Genomic DNA, 21668 nt, shown 5'->3' with positions numbered 1-21668 from the left:
TTTAGGATCTCACTATTTACTACAAGGCCTTTTATTTGGCTGGTTTATTCATAAGTTTGTTTAGAAAAGTAAAAGACAGACCAAACGGTTGAACCTTCACCAGGCCCTTAGAGGGAACATCAGATTCACAAGGCCCTGGAGAGGGTACAACAAAAACTGACCTTTATCTCCTCCTGTTTCTGTTTCTCTCTTTCTCTCTCTCTTTCCCTCTTCTCTCTCATCTCTCTATCTCTTTTATACCTCTTATCTTTTTCTTCCTTCTCTTCTTGGGTGCTGACCTGTAACTCCCAGTTCCAGCAGGTGGGTATCATCCACAATGAGCTTTTGATCAGAGAGACCTATGAGGTTTCCCAAAAGAAGATAGAATTCTATCAGAGTCCTTGAGGACCACCAAAGGTTAGTGGTAAGACCCTACTGCTGAAGACACCATATGCTGTTGGCACGTAACATGGCTGGAAGCTGGAAGAGTCAGTCAGCAGTTAGCATGTCTAGTGCCGGAAGGTGCTACATGAGCGACTGGGGGAAAATGACCAATGTCAGTCCAAGCAACTCATTGTCTAACCTACTTATCAGCAAATAACCTGGCGTGATGCTCACACAAGTGCAATAGTGGTGCACAGCCATGGTGGGTAATGAACTGCTCTTGATTTGGCTAGCTGATCTGCTCAGTGGAACAGAACCCATAGCTGCAGCTGGGAAACAAGTCAGAATCGTATCCAAAAATGAGCCTGCTCTCTGGGATGGAGGGATGGCTCAGTGGTTAAGGTGTTTGCCTACAAAGCCAATGGACCCAGGTTCGATTTCACAGGACCCATGTTAGCCAGATGCACAAGGGGGCGCATGTGTCTGGAATTTGTTTGCTGTGGTTAGAGGCCCTGGTGTTACCATTCTCTCTCTCTCTGTCCCCTTTCCCTCTTTCTCTGTCAAATAATAAATAAAAAACATTTTTTTTAAATGAGCCTGCTCTCAATTATCAAGCTCCCACAAATCATGGGCTACAAGTGCTCCTACACCTATTAAACTCTTGCTAAAAAAATAATGGTTATCTCATTTATCTGGTGCTAATTTACTCTCTGTCAGAGAATCTACTTCTCTTTTTCAGATAGACACAAATCCTAAGGTGAGAACTACCCCATCATACCTCAAAAGGGCCCCAGCTTAAACTAAGAATAACTGGGGAAACATGCAAGAATGCTGTTTTCTTAGAGAACCCAGAACCAGCACTAGGGTGAAGGAGATAGACACCAAGAATAATCAACCCCTACCAAACCAGTTATCCAGAGACACAGAGACTCCCAAGATCTCAACACTGAAGCAGACCTAAAATGAGCCAAACAAAGCTCAGGGAAATTTGCAGAAGAGGGGTAGGAAATAATGTCAGAGCCACATGTTAGATCATGATACACAGAGACATTTCCTCCTACCAAAAACTGATGGCTAACACCACAGTGGATAACCCATATACCCCAACAAGGAAAGTCTCTGTGGAGGGGGGAGGACAGAATGGAGGCTAACAATGGTACCAGCTTGACTATATTCACTGAGTACAAAATTATAAAAAGAAAAAAAAATAACATGTACAATCATAGAAATAAATGTTGTTTTTAATAAAGTAAATAAATAATGTCTCATGGCTATAAGTTTCAAAATAATTTCATAAAGCTCACACATGTTAAACAGAAACCAGTGGTATGTTTGACTTCCATGAGTCACCCGGTCAAGCTCGTATATCCTTAGTTGCTCTGCTCAGGAATAAGCAATGATTGCCTCCAGGACTGAACTTCACACAGCACCTAGCTGAGCCAAGGCAAGTCAAGGTAACACCAAACACTGAAGCAAGAGCTCACTTAACATGGAAGGGCCAAAAACTTGTTCCAAAATGTAAGAACTTCTCTTGGATAGCCACTTCCAGACATTTAGCAAGAGCCAGAACAGACCCTGATCTGGAGCCAGAGTCAGAGTCAAAGTGAAATACAGAATAGGACCAGAGCCCAAAACAGCCCAAACACAACACAGGCCTAGAATAGTCCTCACAAACAGAGAAGACAGGAATGTGACTGCCTGTCCCAGGTGAGCTCCCAGCTTCAAAATGACCTAGGAGCTGGGGTAGCAAATAAGGCAACAGAGGGAACCTGATGCTTAGGGTCTAGTCCTCCGTAGTGCCTACTTTCACAATTGGCAGTTCACTCTCAGGGCCAGCCTGGGGGTAGAGCTTGACAACCAGAGTGCAAGCCTAACAGGGGAAAACAATGCCTCAAACATACAACCTAGTTCCTCTAGACCACTGCAAACATTCACTAAAAGAAAGGTGACCTCAAGTTCAAAAAAATTAAAAAAAAAAAAAAAACAGAAAAGAAGGGAAAAAGGAACCAATGATTAAGTTAAATGCAAAAACACAAGTGAAATGAAAAACCAAGATAATTTATCTCCGTCAAGAACAATTTCAAAATGATATCTCTAAGTTAGAAAGATTTAGATGAAACTCTAGACAAAGAATACAAAGGAACAATTATAAATATATTCAGAAAATGAATAAAAACACAAATTAATAACTGAAGGAAATATGAAATGCAAGACACGATATGAAAATAGAATAAACAATACTAAATACAAGCCAATCTAAAATGCTGGAAAAGAAAAAAAAATCAGTAAATCTAAATAAAAGTTCAATGGAGAGCTTTATCTTCATAATGGAACCCTGGAAGGTAGAACATCAAAGTTTAAAGACAAGGTGGTACCTGGCACATTTGGTTAACAACAATGATAATATCTGAAAAAGATATATGAATGGAACATGCAAAATATTTGGGACCTCATGAAATGACCACATCTATACATTGTAGTTATAGAAAAACAAAAATCTTTTTACTAAAGGCATATAAAATATCTTCAATACAATCACTATAGAAAATTTCCTAATCCTAGAGAAAGATAGGCTCATTAAAGTAAAGCAGGCTTATAGAACACCTTAATAGGCACGACTAGAAAAGAAACTCCTCACATAATATTGTAGTTGAAACACATAATTTCTAGAACAAAAGAAAAGTGCACTGAAAGCAGCAGAGGAGAAACACAAAGTAGTGGATGACGGCAGCCCATCAAAATGACAGCTCAGAATGCAACAGAATGTTAAAGACAAGATGAACTCACAATGATGTGCTTCAAGTTCTGAAGGACTGAAGTTGTCAGCCGAGACTAATACCTACACAAAACTATAGATCATAACAGGGAGAAAGAAAAATATCCCATGATATAAACAGGCTAAAGGAATGTATGATCACTAAGCCAGTGCCCACCCCCACCCCGACCTCCCCATAGAGGTATACTGGAAGGAATTCTTCAACTGAACAGAAGAATAAACATATCTAAGAGGCTTTGAAAACATAAATGATGCTACAGGCCAGTGATAAGTGGGGGCAAAAGCAAAGACACAAAGTAAAACACACTATTCAATAACTCTGACAATTGATGGTTTCAATTCTGTAACTAAAATACAGACATACAGATTGGATCAGAAAACAGATTCCTTCTTTATTTTTTTTTTATTTTTTTTTTTTAAATTTTATTTATTTATTTGAGAGCGACAGACACAGAGAGAAAGACAGATAGAGGGAGAGAGAGAGAATGGGCGCGCCAGGGCTTCCAGCCTCTGCAAACGAACTCCAGATGCGTGCGCCCCCCTGTGCATCTGGCTAACGTGGGACCTGGGGAACCGAGCCTCGAACCGGGGTCCTTAGGCTTCACAGGCAAGCGCTTAACCGCTACGCCATCTCTCCAGCCCCAGATTCCTTCTTTATTTTTGTCCTTCCAAAAATTTCTCCTTGGCTAGGGAAGTCACAGGCCCTGGGGGTAGGGGTAGTATTTAGTACTAATAGGTTATTAAAGGGACAAGTAGTCAAACTGCCTTCTAAAAATAAATACCTACATATAGCCAGGAATATTGTTGCTCTCCAACTTAGTGAGATATTCGCTTTTCCTAGAGAGGTGCCGGTATCTACTCTAGTGCAGATCAGTTATAGAAGCGCAGACCAAAGCACAATTGCACTAAGTTCAATCTACCCAGCGAGTTTATTGGGGTTACCTGGAAACAATTCAAATGCATCTGGGTGACTGAAAAGCCCGCCCTAGCACAAGCGATGACTCAGAAAAGCTACATCTGGAACTCACAGTACAAGTTGCAGGATGCACTGCTAGTCAGTCTCTCTCCTAGTCAATTCTTATTCCTCATATAATTTGGGGGAGGAGCCTTGTGAATCTAATGAATCCCAAGAACTTCCTGAGCCTTATGATACATCTTAAACCTTGTAAGTCTCATGTATATCCTCAGTCTAAAGGCTCCTCCCTCCAGGATTGACAGTTTTAATTCAGAGGAAATTGCTACATAACACTTGTCAAAGAATCTTCTTTTTTCAGTGAGAAACAGTTAATGCAGGAAATCAAAATTAGAATGCTGAGAATATGCAATTATTGAATGCTAAGCTGAGGGAACATCACAGAAGACAGGGCAGAAAGACTATAAGTGGGAGAGGAGAGTTATGAATGTTGTCGACTAGGTAAGACAGGTCCTTACACTCATGAACACACAGCAGCTGTGGCTATCTACACAAGACCTGCAAACACACAAAGAAAGGACATGAAAGTAGGAAGAGGAACTAGCTGGAAAGAATAAAGGAGATACCAGGTGTTATAGGGAGACAATAGAAAGTACTGAGAAACGAAAATGATTATAGCATTGTACACACCCAGGAAAATGTCATTAAGGTTTAAAAATATTAAACATTTTTTTTTCAAAAGGGAACAATAGACGTAAGAAAAAAAAAAACACAAACCAACAACCCTGGTTTGGGGAAGAGAACAAGTGACTGATTATCTTCAGCTAAATTTATTAGGAAATGTAGTGTAATTTAATGCATGCAGTTTCTCAATGTTTTATTTAAGCATAATTTTTCATAAGTATTCATCTTTAAATTGAAGTACTTTGGCTTACTGGTCTTTAAATAGGCTCTTAAAATTCTCACTGCTGTTACTCTTGAGATGGAAGTACAATATTAGCATGTGCATGTGGGCTGCTTGATAAAGAGTCTTGCAAAGACAGCTAGTGGGAATGAAAGGAAACATCTGGATGCTACCCCATACACCATCTCCTGGTCCAGGCTGGCCTCTAAACAAATCATCTTTATTTCCATTTAACATAGAAAATACATGATGGCCACTGCTCACTGTCAAGTATTCGTAAAAACAATAGTGAAATCCGTTTTTAGTTTTAACACAGAGCTTTTAAAATTAAACTTTCTTGACAGTGACATCGCTCTATATAATTCTTTTGCACACATGTACATGTGTGTAGTGTGATGTGTGTTATATGCACATGTATGCAGACGGGGATCCCTCGTGTGCAGGACTCCAAAGGCTAGAGGAGAACGTCAGGTGCTCTTCTTTTATCACTCATCTATGTACTTCCTTGAGACTGGTCTATTACATAACCTGGAGCTGCAAATTCTAATGTCTGTCAGCAAATCCTAATGATTCAACAGTCAGCCCTCCACATGCCTAGCATAGGCTCAGCTTACGGACCTGGGTGGTTACTCCCAGATTTTTATGTGGGTTCTGGGGAGCTGAACTTGCAATCTCAGTCCTAAGAGGCCCTCATGATTGTGATAAGTGCTTTTAAACATACAGCCATCTCCCCAGCCCTGTAATGTAATTTTAATTAAAGACTTTAGAAGAACTCTAACCCTCACTGAAGGATAATAATGTATTAACATAAAACTAACATCTTGAGAAAATTTGTGAAAGGGGTTTGGATTAGCATGCATCATAATGCTAAAAAGATCCTAAAGCCAGGAAATCACTGAACAACATTTATTATGATATACTCAGTTCTGTATCCAACATCTCAATAGAAATATTTTCTAAAGAACTATGTTCACATAGCATGAAATTGGTAAAAAATAAAATAAAATCTTTTAGGCTACTTAAATCTTAGTATTTGTAAATTAGACTAAGAATGCAACTCAAGAAGTGAATTTGGCAACTCTATTAGAAGGCTGAACTGTACAACTTTTGTTCAAGCACTAAAAACTGAATAATTAAGTAAATAACAATGACCCTGAATAACCATAAAGAGAAAAAAGTGAACAAATGATTAAGGTAATAAACTACATGTCATATTTTATCACAATCTTTCAAAGTATATAGCCAATGCACTGCTTTGTAAGATTTTACAAATAAGTAGGGGAGCTTAATGTATAATGTATGTATGCTTATGCATGTAAAAGTTTTAAGAGATTTTAAAAAACCGTATGTGGGTATGAAGCCAAGGGTGTCCCATGAATACAACCCAGAAGAGAAAGTCCGGTGCTCTTTCCTTTTTGCTCTTCCTCTTTATTCCCTTGAGGCAGACAGGCTGACCAACACACTCCAGTTTCCCAAGTCTGCAACTCTCTCTGAGGTTACAAGCATGTGCGGTGAACTTGGCTTCTCATGTGCATGCTGGAAATCGAACTTAGGTACTCTGGTCATCATGTTGACTCAGCAAGCACTCTCAGACTGAATCAGCTCCTAGCTTGAGTTAGGAGACTGTAGAATGGTATAATTAGACAATTTTCAAAAAAGTTTCCTTTAATGATTTTAACATTTTTTGACTTCATCACTTTGTATATTGCAACAATGTCTATGGAGATATCAGAGCACTCTCAGAAATCTTTGAAAAAATAAAATGTGCACACATAAAGAAAACATAATTTAAAAGCCAAGCATTTATTTTCAATAAATCCTGCTAAATTAGGTAGAAATAATTGAATTAAGTTAAATTAAATACTATTTAAATACTCTTGAGCCATATTATTTTACTTGTTTTCAGTTTTCTAATAAAAATTATAGTTGGAGAGGCAACACTTTCAGTGTTGCATGGAAAAATGCACCTCAGATGGTTCCACATGGTTGACCTTTAAAATCTGTTGCAATGAAACTCCTTAAGAGAGTTTCCCACAAATATTAGAGAACTAGATCATTTTTCATTGAAGACCAATGCCATTATACAACAGCAGATTGAATCATTCTCAATGAAAATTAAGCAAAAAACAAATCTATATTGGGAAGGACCTCCCAATCACATTCCCATTTTACTATTCCAATCCCTTTAGTTTATGGAGGTTCTAATAAGTTAGAAGCTCACCTGGGGTGGGGGGCGGCTGCATTGACTAGGGTCCTCCTTGGCTCCTTTCTGTAGAGTGGAATGCTGCTGTTCCTGCAGCCTTAGAGCCCTGACAGCTCTCTGACCCCAGGGGACACCACCTTGTTATCTTAGAATGTTCCCATTAATCACACCTAGTAGAAACCCAGTTGGTCTAAACGAGGCTGAGGACATAATCTTTGAAAGCAAGACAGAAAAATCCTGAATTTGACATTTATTCATTCAATGGTCATAAGATAGACAACTTCTAAAAGCTCAAAGTTACAAAAGTAAGGTTGCGAGCAATAAAAATCAATGAATAAAAGTATTTTTGCCACGCGAATCAAGTAACTTCTGTGTTTAAAATAAGGTATCATTGAGCTTAGGAAATGACTCAACCCATTAAGGGTTTGTCCATGCAAAGATGAGGACATAACACAAATCCCTAGCACCCGTATCAAAATGTAAAGCATTACACACCTGTAAACCCAGTGTTAAGGAGGCAGAGACAGGGGGATTGCTGATTAGCTAATGTAGCTAAATCAGTGGGCTCCCTGTTTTGTACCTGTCTCAAAAAAATATGTGTAGTGTAATCAAGGAAGACATGTGACATTGACCTCTGATCTGCACATATATATGCACCCATATATACACATTGGAATATGCATCATAGCACACATACATGCCCACACATATGCAAAAAGTCATCCTCTTCCTTCAAAGATGCATTCTGTTTTAAAGCATCTTACAGAAGAATTCTTCCTTGCTACCTAAGTAAATGAATTTCAGTGGGAAGGCAAAAGAAAAAGAAGAGCCAATATTGGTTGATGGCAGAAAACCTGAATTTTACTAACAAAAAAATGAATGACAAGCTGGAGAGATTGCTTAGTGGTTAAGCACTTGCCTGTGAAGCCTAAGGACCCTGGTTCAAGGCTTGATTCCCCAGGACCCACGTTAGCCAGATGCACAAGGGGGTGCACTCTGGAGTTTGTTTGCAGAGGCTGGAGGCCCTGGCATACCCATTCTCTCCCTCCCTCCCTCTCTCTCTGTCTCTCTCTATCTCCCTCTTTCTCTCTCTAGCTGTCTATCTGCCTCTTTCTCTGTCTCCATCACTTTCAAATACGTAAGTAAAAATGAACAAAAAAATTTTAAAATGAATGATAACAAGATATAAAATTGGAAGCACTAAGAAATGAGAGCCCATGAATATGTCTATATAACATAGGAAGAAGTAGACAGTGTGCACTCAGGATGTTAAGGCTTTGGCCAGCTAGCTATGCAAATACCCTTGATTTGTGATTGGTCTGCAGGGATGAGCATGCTCTCCTGAGGGTTGAGATGGGAAGCCCAGAGATTGCTACACAAACAACAGAAAGAGCTCAATAATAAGCACCCAAGATTTAAGGCAAAAACAAAACAAAACAAAACAAAACAAAACAAAGCAAAAAAACACTCTATGAATGTTCCACTTGGCTAAAATAAAATGGATGTAAGGTAAGCAAGAAGTGTCTTTAATTACTGAGTTGGATTTTGTTGTTAGAAATCACATTTTGGTGACAAAGTCATTAATCCTTTCACCCAGCAGTTTTCCATTTTGAAGAATTTTTACTCAAATATTTTTTCACCTGATTTTTTATGAACATTTCTATCAGTCATGGTGGAATGATTAGGCTGTTAAATCCTGGGTGCCTATACAGAAAACCTTCTATAAATAGTACCAGCAAGGGAAAACGAAAAGCATGTCACTGTGAGCAGTAAGAAGCCCAGAAATCATTTCCCCTCTCAAACTAGAAACACTATAAAACCTTCTTCAGCCCTGAAGCACAATTTGCAGAAAAACATCATTGGGATAGGAGGAGAGGAGGAGTTAAGAAAAGGGAGGAATGGGAGAGAAAACACAAGTTACTTAAATGGTGACATATTTCACATGATCTAGCTAATTGGTTCTTTGTGACTAGTATTAATTAACTTCTTGGTAATTTGTAGCATTACATACTAAGATAATGCCACTCTGCTTTTCCCTCTATGACCCTCTATGACAAATCACAATCAGTACTATGATTTGGACATCAAGAATTAGGGTGTCCAATATTTATTTAAAAAGGAAATATAGATAATACTATTAAGGAAAGCCAAAATGAATGAATCCGTAAAATGACTATGTGTTTGTCACTACAGATAAAGATTTGAAAACAGAAAGAAAAGGCCTGCTCTACTACTAATGCAGGTTGGTCAACATATACAATTAAAAGAATCAAAATTAAACAAAGAAAACAAAAAGTAGGGCTGGAGAGATGGCTTAGCAGTTAAGTGTTTGCCTGTAAAGCCTAAGGACCCCGGTTCAAGGCTCGATTCCCCAGGACCCACGTTAGCCAGATGCACAAGGGGTGCATGTGTCTGGAGTTTGCTTCCAGTGGCTGGAGGCCCTGGCATGCCCGTTCTCTCTCTCTCTGCCTTTCTCTCTGTGTCTGTCACTCTCAAATAAATAATAAATGAACAAAAAAGTTTTTTTTTTAAAAAAGAAAACAAAAAGTATGCCATTCACAATTTTACCTATCAATAAAGAAATGCCAACCAACACTGACACTCTTGACATGTGATGCTGAGAATAACATTTCCCTCTGTGTGGCTCTCACATTCAACAATTTTGTTCATTCTTAGGTTGTCAGCAGGTACCTTTGTTCTAGTCTAAGTTAGTAACAGCACACCTAGGGAAAAAAGCAGAATAAGTTCCTTCCCTACATATGGGGAGGTCATCTAATGCTATCAAAATGTGGAAGGCAAGTTTAAATTTTTGTGTATGTAATTTGTTAGTTATCTTTTTTGTTTAGTAATATTGTTATTATTGTCCTATAGTGTTTGTAATTCATTGTAGCTACTGGTTTTGTAACATTAAACAATCATGCTAATGAAAATGAATTAATTCCTTAAGAAAAATATAAAAGAAAGAAAAATAATAGCTCAACTCCCAGTATAACCCAATTTTAATACAGTAATGTTTATTTCTAAGCAGATCACAGGTATTTACTAAAAAAAATAAATAAATCTTTCCTAAGACAGTGATTTATTACTACATGCAAATAAGAGCGTGTAAGCAAGCCTGGAAGAGCAGGACCCACACAGCCGGTATCTATTAACACTGGAAGTTGGTTGGAATTCTAGGCAAGTAATTAACCTCCTGGCCCTAAGCTTTAAAAATCCAAAAGCAACTCCTACAATTTCTTTCATAATTTATGAACTAATCGGATTCATGTCACAGTCTGTGGTTTCTTTTGCTGAATGAGCCTCAGCTTTTACTGACCCCCAAAAGCTATAAACTCACATGAGAATGTGCTCTACCATTTCAGCTGACCCACAGAATGCCATCTCTGTGGCTCCACCATAGGAAACAGGATGATAAATTACAGAGCTGCCTGACAGACACAGACCTCAATGTTTGCCTTCACTGACAAGGATAGCAACATGCTGAATGTGCCCCTTCACTCACCCCAGGCGAGCCCTGTTTGACAGCAATCCTTCCCATCCATATCTTATAGGTTATCTATACATGCCACTACTGTGTCTGGCATGGAGGGCCAAACAGTGTATAAAGTGAGTCTGAACACTGGTGTTTGAATGCCAACAGAAATAAAAAGCAGAGCCAACACCACCAGCATGACAGCTCACATGGTCACATGTCACACCTGAAGAACTTGTGCAAAGCACTAGCACAAGTTCTCCAAAACAACACTGCACTCCTGAGACTGTTCTCTTCCTCAGCAGAGTAGAATTACGACTTGAAGAGGTAAGGCAATTTACTAAAGCTCCTGAAGAGAAAAATTCAAAAGATGGTCTTGAAGCATCTAACCTGATACTACAATCTCATACTCTGAATATCAAGTAAATATTACAGAACAAGTTATTAGAGAATGTTGATACTGTGCTAAGAAAGTCTCTCCATGGTTGGAATTCTCAATAGATAACAAACAATAGAGTATCAAGTTTCCAAGTCAAGTATTCTGCCCTCAGTTGGTTGACATATCAACAAGAAAATATTATCAAACATTCTGCATGTAATTTCACAGTAAAATAAAGGGTAACATTAAAAATGAGCATAGGTTGCTAGGTGTGGTGGTGCACAGCTTCAATCCCAGCACTCGGCAGGCAGAGGTAGGAGGATCACCATAAGTTCGAGGCCACCCTGAGACTACACAGTGAGTTCCAGGTCAGCCTGAGCTAAAGTGAGACCCTACCTCAAAAAAGCAACAACAAAAAAATGGACATAGGTCAAAAAATAAAAACATTAGGCTAGAGAGATGGGCTTAGCAGTTAAGGCACTTGCCTATGAAGCCTAAGGACCCATGTTCGACTCTGCAGATCCCACATAAGCCAGATTCTGCACATGCACACAAGTTGGCACATATGTCTGGTGTTTGATTATAGTGGCTGTAGGGCCTGCCATGCCTATTCTCTCTTGCTCTTCCTTTCCCTCTCTCTCTCACAAAAAAAGGCCAGTCTGGCCAGGTGTGGTGTACACACCTTTAATCCCAGCACTTGGGAGGCAGAGGTAGGAGGATTGCCATGAATTTGAGGGCACCCTGAGAATACATAGTGAGTCTCAGGTGATACTGGACCAGAGGAGATCCTACCTGGAAAAAACAAAAAGGCCAGCCTGTTGGACTTGTCTCAATATATATATATTTACACACACATACATACATACACACACATACATCAGCAATGGGACAAGTTGTATGATCTCAGGCAAATTATTATATTTTGATAGACCCTACTTAAAACATATCTGAAATTCTTTTATATTTTAGAAGTCAAGAACATTACATTTAAAAAAATAATATTTTTTTGATTTTTTTTTTTGTAGGCAGAGAAAGATAGAGGCAAAAGAGAAAAAGAAGGAGAGATAATGATGTGCCAGGGCCTCCAGCTACTGAAAACAAACCTCAGATGCATATGCTACTTTGCATCAGGCTTTTGTGAGTACTGGGGAATTGAACCCAAGTTTTCAGTCTTTGCAAGCAAGCTCCTTAATTACTGAGCCATCTCTCAAGCCCCACTTTAAAAAAATATATATATTTATTTTGGGGGGAGAGAGAAAGAGACAGAGAGAGGAAGAGAGAGAGAATGGGTGTGCTAGGGCCTCCAACCACTGCAAACAAACTCCAGATGCATGTGCCCCCTTGCGCATCTGGCTTACATGGGTCCTGAAGAATCAAACCCACATCCTCTGGCTTTGCAGGCAAACACCTTCACCACTAAGTCATCTCTCCAGCCCAAGTCCCACATTTTTAAAGCCTATAAAATAGATGCTTTGGGTTCTCTTGCCATGTCCTGATATTGATAACCAAATTATAAAGAATGAGCGGACTTTAAAGGTACATATAAAGTTTAAGAAAAATGCCACTTTCTAAGTTAATAGAAAAAATAGTTTTGTTATTCCCCCCCGCCCCTTGTCTATGGCATGGTGGCAATGGGAAAGGGAGAGGGGAGACATAAAAGAAGAAAAAAGGCAATGGCAGGATACAGCTAGTTAGTTTCTTTAGGCAGTAAAGGATAAAATCAAGCATTACATAAAGGAATTGGAGAGTTAAAAAAGTTGTAAAATACTATTAACAAAAGTGAAAACAGAAATACAAATAGTAACATTCCTCTCAGAACTGCAGATTAGGAATGATCCAAGAGCTAATTATTACTGTCTTATAGACTGACCATTATGAGTCAGTTAAAAAAAAATCTTAAGAAATTCATATGAAGAAGGTTGTATTTGTAACACAAGAACTTACTATGGGCTAGAGAGATTTCTCAGTGATTAAAGTTGCTTGCTTGCAAAGTCAGCCAGCTGTAGTTAAAAAATACATATACGATATTGCCACAATTTTCAAGAAGAAAGATACTAGTTGGCAATCTGTAAAGTAGCATAAATTGGGATCATCTTTCCTTTTGGTAAAACTGGGTACTACTTGAAGTCCTATAAAAGAGAATTTATTTTCTAGGTTATTGAGGGATGGCTTGAGTACTATAAACATTATTAAGTTCCTTCAATATAATGTAGAAAAATAAAAAATTTTTAATTTTGTAAAAATCTCATTTCATTGCAATGTATTCAAAAGTAAAACTACCAATTAGTAATTGTTCCCTCAAAATAAAAAAAAAGGTATCTGGTAAAGCTACATTTCATCATCATGTGCTTTGAATGTAACTGCCCAGTCAGAAAGATGACTCAGGAGAAATGATCATGAGACTGTTAAGGGGAGGTGGGGGAACGAAACTTCCAGTCATCTGTAAAGCATAAAATTTTCAAAGTTCCAAAATAAAATAAGACCTAAAGTTTCACTTTTCCTGTATTTAAAAAAAATATTTTATTTTTATTTGTTTATTTATTTGACCGAGAAAGAGGGCGAGAAAGAGAGAGAATTGGCACACCAGGGTCTCCAGCCACTGCAAATGAACTCCAGATGCATGCGCCACCTTGTGCATCTGGCTAACAGAGGTATTGAGGAATTGAGCCTCAAACTGGGTTTGTTCAGCTTCAGAGGCAAGTGCTTAACTGCTAAACCACCTCACCAGTCCTTGTCTGTGATTAAAAATAAATAAATAAATAAATACATGGTGAGTTGGCAATGGACACAATTTTGAGAAAGTAGGAAATTAGAGACTGCTGATGGCATTGAGATGAACACAACACATAAGAACGGTGACATGTTGAAAGAAGTATGACAGAACAGAGGACCTGACCCATCCTGGCACAGGAGGGCAGGCAATACACAGTGAACAAACTCACCCTTCATTGTGGTTGTTATAGCCATTTTATGCAAGTGAAACATCTCCTCCCAAAGGGAGGCTCATTAAGACTCAGGAAACTTACAAGGCTAAGAAAGATTCCTAAGGCCCCTCCCAAGGTTATGAAGGCAATACAAAATTTCCAGGGAGACTCCAGGGACGATGCCTGTAAGTCAGATATGGAGTTCAGGGGATACAGTCTTCATGACTTGTCATTCATGCCAATATGGACTTGGCAGTGATGCACCTGCCTTGTAGTCTCCATGCTCCTAGAAGTAACCCAGAAACTGTGCACCTATAAGTAAACCTAGTAATCTCACTGGTTCACAAAGCTACACTGGGGTGGAATGTTTCTTTGGTCAGTTCATCAGTGCCCTACCTGGAGTGAAAAGACAGACATTCATGACTGCCAAGGAAAAGTCATACAGCAGCTGAGCCTGAAGAAAAGCAACAGAAGCCATGGATGGCGAGTCTGGGAGATAAACTGTGAGAGTGATGGGGAGCTGAGAAGGCTCGCAAGGAAGCCAGGCCACAAGTCATTTTGTACAAGGCAAGGGGAAGACACTAAAATGTTTTAAGTGGAAGGTGGTGACTGGGCAAGCCTTATCAACTCTTCAGACCTTTTATAAGGAAATACATATGTATTCCAACACAAAAAACAATGCCTCAAAAATCCATAATAATAGAAAATTCCATGGGATTCTTTTTCCAAGGACAATTTAGCATTCTTATGCATAACATAACAACAGCCCAACTTCTTCAGCAGAACCCAAGCAGTACCAACAGCTCAACAACATCTGCTTATAGTAAAGGAATACAGTCTGCCCATTTAAGGAATCAGGCTCTGAAGGGTTAGGAAGCTATAGTTGGATGTTGTGATAGTCATGGTATTGTCAAATTGATCTGTTTAGTAATTCACAGAAATCCCTTTCAGGCGAGTCTCTGAGGTTGCTTCCAGGAAGGATTAACTGAAGGAGGAAGTCCTTCCCCCAGATTGAGTCCTTTCACCAGAGAGGGTGGCCTATATAAGGAAGCTCTGGGTGAAAAGAGCCCCTTCATGGACCTGGAAAGGATTATACTAAGTGAGGTAACCCAGGCCCAGAAAGCCAAGTGCCACATGTTCTCTCTCATATGTGGATCCTAGCTACAGATGATTGGGCTTCTGCGTGAGAAGGAAGATACTTAGTAGCAGAGGCCAGTAAGGTAAAAAGGAGACATAAAGGGAAGAGAAAGGAAGGGAGGAGGGTACTTAATAGGTTGATATTGTATATATGTAAGTACAATGATTGAGATGGGGAGGTAATATGATGGAGAATGGAATTTCAAAGGAGAAATTGTGGGGGGAAGGGAGGGAATTAACATGGGATTTTTTTTTATAATCATGGAAAATGCTGATAAAAATTTAAAAAAGAAAAAAAAGAGCCCCTTCCTTCATTCCACTTGGCTACCAGGGCTGCTTGCTGCCTTCCAGTGTGGATTAAAGACCAGCACGGGCTGAAGACCAGCATCAACTGAAGACCCACATGGATCAAAACCAACAGCTCCTCAAGAAGCCTCCAGGATTTCAGTGCCAGATTGGGACTGCTGAGGCATCTGGCCACGTGAACTGAGCAGCTACCAGGCTCCTTGATTCTCAGGCCTGCAACTGCTATTGGACTACCATAAGCTAAAAATCATGGGGCTTTTAAAGTTGGATGAATGAATGTGTTGCATTTTCTATCATGTATGGTTATCAGTTTATTGGGGCCAGGGGCTGAATGTGGTGGTTTCATTCAGGTGTCCCCCATAAACTTAGGTGTTCTGAATGCTAGGTTCCCAGCTGATAGAGATTTGGGAATTAATGCCTCCTATAGGGAGTGTATTGCTGGGGGCAGGCTTATGGGAGTTATAACCAGTTTCCCCTTGCCAGTGTTTGGCACACTCTCCTGTTGCTATTGTCCATCTTATGTTGGCCAGGGGGTGATGTCCACCCTATGCTCATGCCATCGTTTTCCCCTGCCATCGTGGAGCTTCCCCTCGAGCCTGTAAGCCAAAATAAAACTCTTTTCCCACAAGCTGTTATCGGTTGGGTGATTTCTACCAGCAATGTGAACCTGACTGCAACAGACGTTCAACAACAACAACAAAAATCTATTTGGGCTGGAGAGATTGCTCAGCGGTTAAAAAGCACTTGCTTGCAACGCCTGACAGCCTGGGTTAAATTTCCTACTACCCATCTAAAGCCAGAAGCACAAAGTGGTGCATGAGTCTACAGTTTACCTAGTGACAAGAGGCCCTGGCATACCCATTCCTCCCTCTGTCTCTCTCCTTGAAAACAAATAAATAAATAAAAACATTTTTAAAAATTCTCAACAGCTCTGCTCAGTTGTTCTCACTGGAAAGAAACACCTACTTGTGAATAACAATCGAAAGTTCAAATACAAGGACATATTGGAATAACCTTATAATAAGTAGTGCACTTCCTTGGATTTAATATTTATTAACATTTAACCATATCTGCTCTCACTCTTAATTTCTCATTTTCAATGTGTTTTGCCTGTGCTATTTTTTTCCTGGTTCATTTGAGAGTAATATTCAGAGACCTTTCATACAATATTAGGATTGATCTAATAACAATTGCTTATGACAGCATAACATGAGGTTAATATACTGTAAATGTTTATATTATATAAAAAATCATTGAAAAATTAAAAAACTGTCTACATTTGCATTTTAAACAACTAACCACAGTTAATCATTTCTGTATAACCTTTCAGACCATAATCATACCAAAACTGGTATTAAATTACTTCCTTTATCAACATTAACCAAGATACTCATAAAACTAAATTATGCAGTACATGTAAGATTTGCATAAAACTGGAAGAAAAGATACTGAACTTGAAAATTCTCATTATTGTAAAATAAAAAAAAAACCTAAGAAGTAAATGATGATGTATGAAGTAACATCATCAAGTAAAGTCTTGTCACGTAATATTAATGAATAAAATTCACATAATTTGCTAAAAGTCTTCTTCTTGAATCAATAATTAAGTTATTTACACATGATTTCCTTTCTTCTTCACAGAGAATCTAGGTCAAATGGTGTTCAAAGAGTGCATTGGTTTGAATATGGAATGTTCTTCATGTACTCATGTTTTTATATACTTTAATCCACAATTGTTGGCACGACCTGGGAAGCTTATGGAAACTTTAAGAGCTAAAGCCTTACTGGAGGCGGTGGTATTGCTGGGGCAGAGAGTGGCTAAGAGTTTAATAGTCAGGTCTGCTGAGTGCTTTGCTTTTTCTATTTTCTCCCTGCTGATGTAAAGATGCCGTGCTTGCTGACTGCTCCTGCCAGGTTTTCCCTGCTAACTGTAAGCTAAATTAAACCCTTTCCTTCCATAAGCAGCTCTGAACAGGGATTTTATCTAGGCAAAGAGAAAATAATTGATAGAGAGAGGTTAAATAATTTGTTCAAAATCATACCATTAGCAAGTAGTGGAGCCAGGATTTGAACTCAAGTGAGTTGTCTCCTAAGCATGGCTAACTCCAGCTGTAGAGGAGGGCAGAGTAGAAACAATACGGCCGCTGCTGTCTGCTAAGCAGGACAGTTGTTGAGGTGGAGAAATTATTTAATCTGACCATGATTCCAAATAAACCAAACCCTTGATAAATGTTCTACACATCAATAAATGGATTATTGACAGAATAGTCTTTTAGCAAAGTACTGTCTTTGCCCCTGTGCAAACAAATTTCAGAGCAAAGCTTTGAGATGTAACTATAAATATACCCTATTCAAAATGGGTTTATTTTTGTATTTATAGTCATAAATACAATAATAGGAGCCCAACAATGAACAGACAAAAGTGGAGCCAGCAATAGCAAACTCCCTGCTCATCGGCTGTTTTACTAAAGTCCACGTTTCACCAAAGTCAGGGAACAGCAGCAGCTTAGCAGTGGCAGCAACAGAAGCTTGAGGATTCAGTGGCTGAAGAAAAGTAGTTGAATAGTCTGGCTAGTTTCACAAAGGCCTCTTCCAGGACACCTACCCTTCAGTGTGTGTGTGTGTGTGTGTGTGTGCGCGCACACACACACACACACACACACACACACTCTTTCCCTACGTATTATTAATCACGTGCTGGAGGATTCATCTAGAGTATTAATTCCATACAAGATCTGTCAGGCCCAAACTAATTTAATTATATTATTATTCTTTTACTTGCATTTTTTTTTTTTTTTTTTTTTTTTTTTTTTTTTTTTTACTGTGTAGGCATGCACACTCATGGAACAAAAGAACTAGTGGGCAAAACTGCTGGTATCTTAATATGTATCAGGTCAATGACCTTTACTATAGTACAAGGTATTATGTTCATCATATCTACACACACTTTAGAAATGACATGTTCACTTAAGAATATGCTTGAAGAAATAAAATTGATTAATTTTATTAAATCTTAACTCCAGAGTGCTATCTTTTCATATTCTTGTGATGAAATGGGAATTGAGTAGAAGCACCTATAATGCATAAAAATATATGAAAGCTGTCTCAGAAAGGCACCAGTGTGACTGAGTTGGAAAGTGAACTTACAGGTTGTCATAAAAAGCCATTTTAAAGAAAGCAAAATTACTGAGAGACCAAGAATGGTTATTTGAAGAATGTTTTTAATATTAAAAAAAAATACCTATCCTTCCTTTAAAAAAAAGGAAAGCAAGGCAGGACATCAGGGAGGCAAAGAAGGGAGAACAGTATGCTGATATGTCTCACAAAATATATGAAATTAAAAGAAAAAGTCAAGCAAAATTAAGAATTTTGGAAAACTGTCTGCTACATGTTCGAAAGCTTTTCAGGAGCTCAGCAATGAGCACATTTGCCAAAACGGTGTAGAATATATACTCAGCAGACAGCATTTTCCCAAGTGTATGTACATCATGTCACACAATTACTAATGGGTGAAAGATCAGTCAGCGTGCAACACAGACCACTTGATATTAACACAGCAAAACAAGAAAGTTCACTCAGGTACCTTTAGATTCCAAACAACAATACTTAAACAAAAACTACTAATTTTTGTGTTTCAGAATATTCACAAATAATATACAATATTTAACCAAGACAAATAGAAAACTTCAAACTACATCTGTGTTAATCAAAATTTGCTTCAAATTCTGCAACCAAAAGTACATATTGTAGAAGTATGAAGAAATAGTTATGAAAATCTAGTTGTCTCCTCTTAAGCCAGACAGTAAAGATTTTCAGAAAATCAAAACAATGCCTCCATTCTCACTAATTAATTTCTGGTTGGAAACCAGGTATTTCCTATAAAAATATTTTAATGTGGAAATGGTTTCGTAATGCCATTTGTAACAAAATAAATACTTCCACATACTCTAACAAAATGAATTGCTTTAATTACTAGTATGGCAAACAGTTGGAGATGTAAACAGTGACTTCCCAGGCATGCTATTATAAGAAAGTGACAAGGTAGTGAGTCACAATGTGCACACTACTGATCCAGAAACCCCTGCTCTACGGGGTTGCATAAGCTCCCCTCTGTTGAGGTACCATTTCCATTTGTGCTGAACCATAAACAAGGTATAACCAAACACTTCTTGATGAATAAGTCATGATGTTTTACTCCTGTCATACTAGAGTACAGCTGTTAATAAACAGCATTTGGGAAATGCTGAATTATATCATATGACTTCACAAGAAAACATAAAAATAAAGGGAGAGAAAAATTAAATTTCCGTGGCTGGAGAGATGGCTTAATAGTTAGGGCACTTGCCTGCAAAGCCTAAGGATCCAGGGTTGATTCCCAGATAAGTCAGATACACAAGGTGGTGCATGAGTCTGGAGTTCAATGTCAGTGGCTAGAGACCCCGGTGCACCCATTCCCATTCTCTCTCTTTCTCTATCTCAAATAAATAAATGAATAAAATCTATAAAATTAAATAAATTTTCAAAACTTAAAATAGTAAGACTCTGCTATCAAATCAGCAAAATACCCAAAGATTCCCATGCACAGCCAAGGGAGACCCTGAATTCCCATGCACACCCATGGGATCTCCTGCACACCCATGAACACTCACGGGAAGCCATGCACTCCCAGGCAGACCCATGGAAGCCCATGCACTCCATTACAGCCATGGGTTTGCTATGAACAGCACCACCCCATGGGAGCCCACTTGGTAAGCCATGTGTTAGCTGGCGAAGGTAAACAGATGTATATCATTTCAGAGGGGTGGAATTTCTGCAATCATCAGCTCTGCCTGCATTTCACATTTTGACCCAACCTCTAGCATGTTGCCAGGAGTTATTACTGAACAGAACTGCCATGCAATGACCAAAACAGGATTGCAATATGTTTCTTCAACTTAAAGGGATTAAAAAGAAGAGACTAGGCAAAAGAGCAACAGAAGGCCACATCGGGGACTAGTATCCATAGGCATCACATATTCCTCATGATGATGGCTCAGACTGCCCTCAGTAGAAGACCCAGCATACAAAAGTATCACAGGTTTGATTTACTATTGGAAATGTGTATCGTTTATAAGAATTTATGTGGCTCTCTATGATCACAGCTACAAAGTTGATGGCAAGTCTCTTAGCCTAGCCATAAATATACAAAATATAAAAAGGATATGTTCTCCTGTTTTCCCTTCTTTCACCTATGTCTAACAGTGAGTCTTCATTCACAGCATAGCTACTACTTCTCAAGACACTATACTAAGTGAGGAATGTAAGGCTTTATTTAAAAAGCCAAATACAATGACACATGAGTATGATGCTTCATCTGCAAAAGTCAACTAACTATAGTCTGCTTACTGAAGAAATTCATACAAGTATAAAATCATCTTGACAGTAGAATTACCATTATTCTTTCAAGTTTCTTTTTTTCAGGTACTTGCCTACATAACATTGTATGGTCTTTCAAAAATATTTAACTATTCACTAACCTCTCAATAGAACATGCTTTCTTTCACTGGAGAAACTGCAAAGGAAGTAGTAAGAGAAAAAAGGGACCCTTAAGGAAGCAACAGATATAACAGTTCCCTCACATTTGCACTAAATAAACTCATTCAAGAACATATCAAATTGCAAAAGGTCACATTTGATATGAGTTACAAGAGGACTTATACAAATAAGCTCTTGGTTGTCTACAAAAAGTCAAACTTACTACCAGTGTTTGTCCATCAGAATCCTATACAAGGTAAATTACATGTATGCCTCAACCACACAATAAAAATTATTTCCTTCAGTATTTTACTTCATTTAGAAAAATTCAATTATTTAAAATTCTTAGATGAAGAAGTAGATTCTCCATACTTTAAAGAGGAAAGAAGTCTTTATCTGGGGGCTATATGGGATACATCCATGTTCTTTGTCCTGGGGCAAAGATTTCCCTCATGTATTTTCATCCCCAGGCACACTCTCCATACCTGTGTGGCTCCGGATGTGAACTCTCAGGGTCCCACTGCTGGCAAATTTCTGACCACAATATGGGCACACTTTCTCCTTTTCTCCCGTGTGTGTCTAAACAGAAAGGAATGAAATGAATTGAGGATGAATAGAAAGAATTTAGTATAGATGATTAAGTACCTCTGACAACAGTAAATCCTTATATTCCAGGATTATGTTTCATTAAAATGATTTAATATCACTATGTGACTTTATACAATTCATCATGGGTAGTCCCAAGGGCTCAAATATCATTTAGAATCATGCATTAGT

General features: G+C 38.5%; 1 protein-coding gene across 2 annotated transcripts in view; it reads right to left on the bottom strand.

Moving 5' to 3' along the window:
• Positions 1-21668, bottom strand: part of Prdm5 (PR/SET domain 5) — a 171153-nt gene that overhangs the window by 39112 nt on the left and 110373 nt on the right. For both annotated transcript variants that reach the window (XM_045144457.1, XM_045144458.1), the window contains one exon: positions 21377-21470. In XM_045144457.1, the coding sequence (XP_045000392.1) occupies positions 21377-21470 (94 nt within the window). The remainder of the gene's footprint in view (positions 1-21376; positions 21471-21668) is intronic.

Source organism: Jaculus jaculus, chromosome 2 (assembly GCF_020740685.1).
Source record: "Jaculus jaculus isolate mJacJac1 chromosome 2, mJacJac1.mat.Y.cur, whole genome shotgun sequence".
NCBI lineage: Eukaryota > Metazoa > Chordata > Mammalia > Rodentia > Dipodidae > Jaculus > Jaculus jaculus.
The sequence above is the reverse complement of the archived record's forward strand: the minus strand, read 5'-3'. Positions and strand labels throughout refer to the sequence as shown.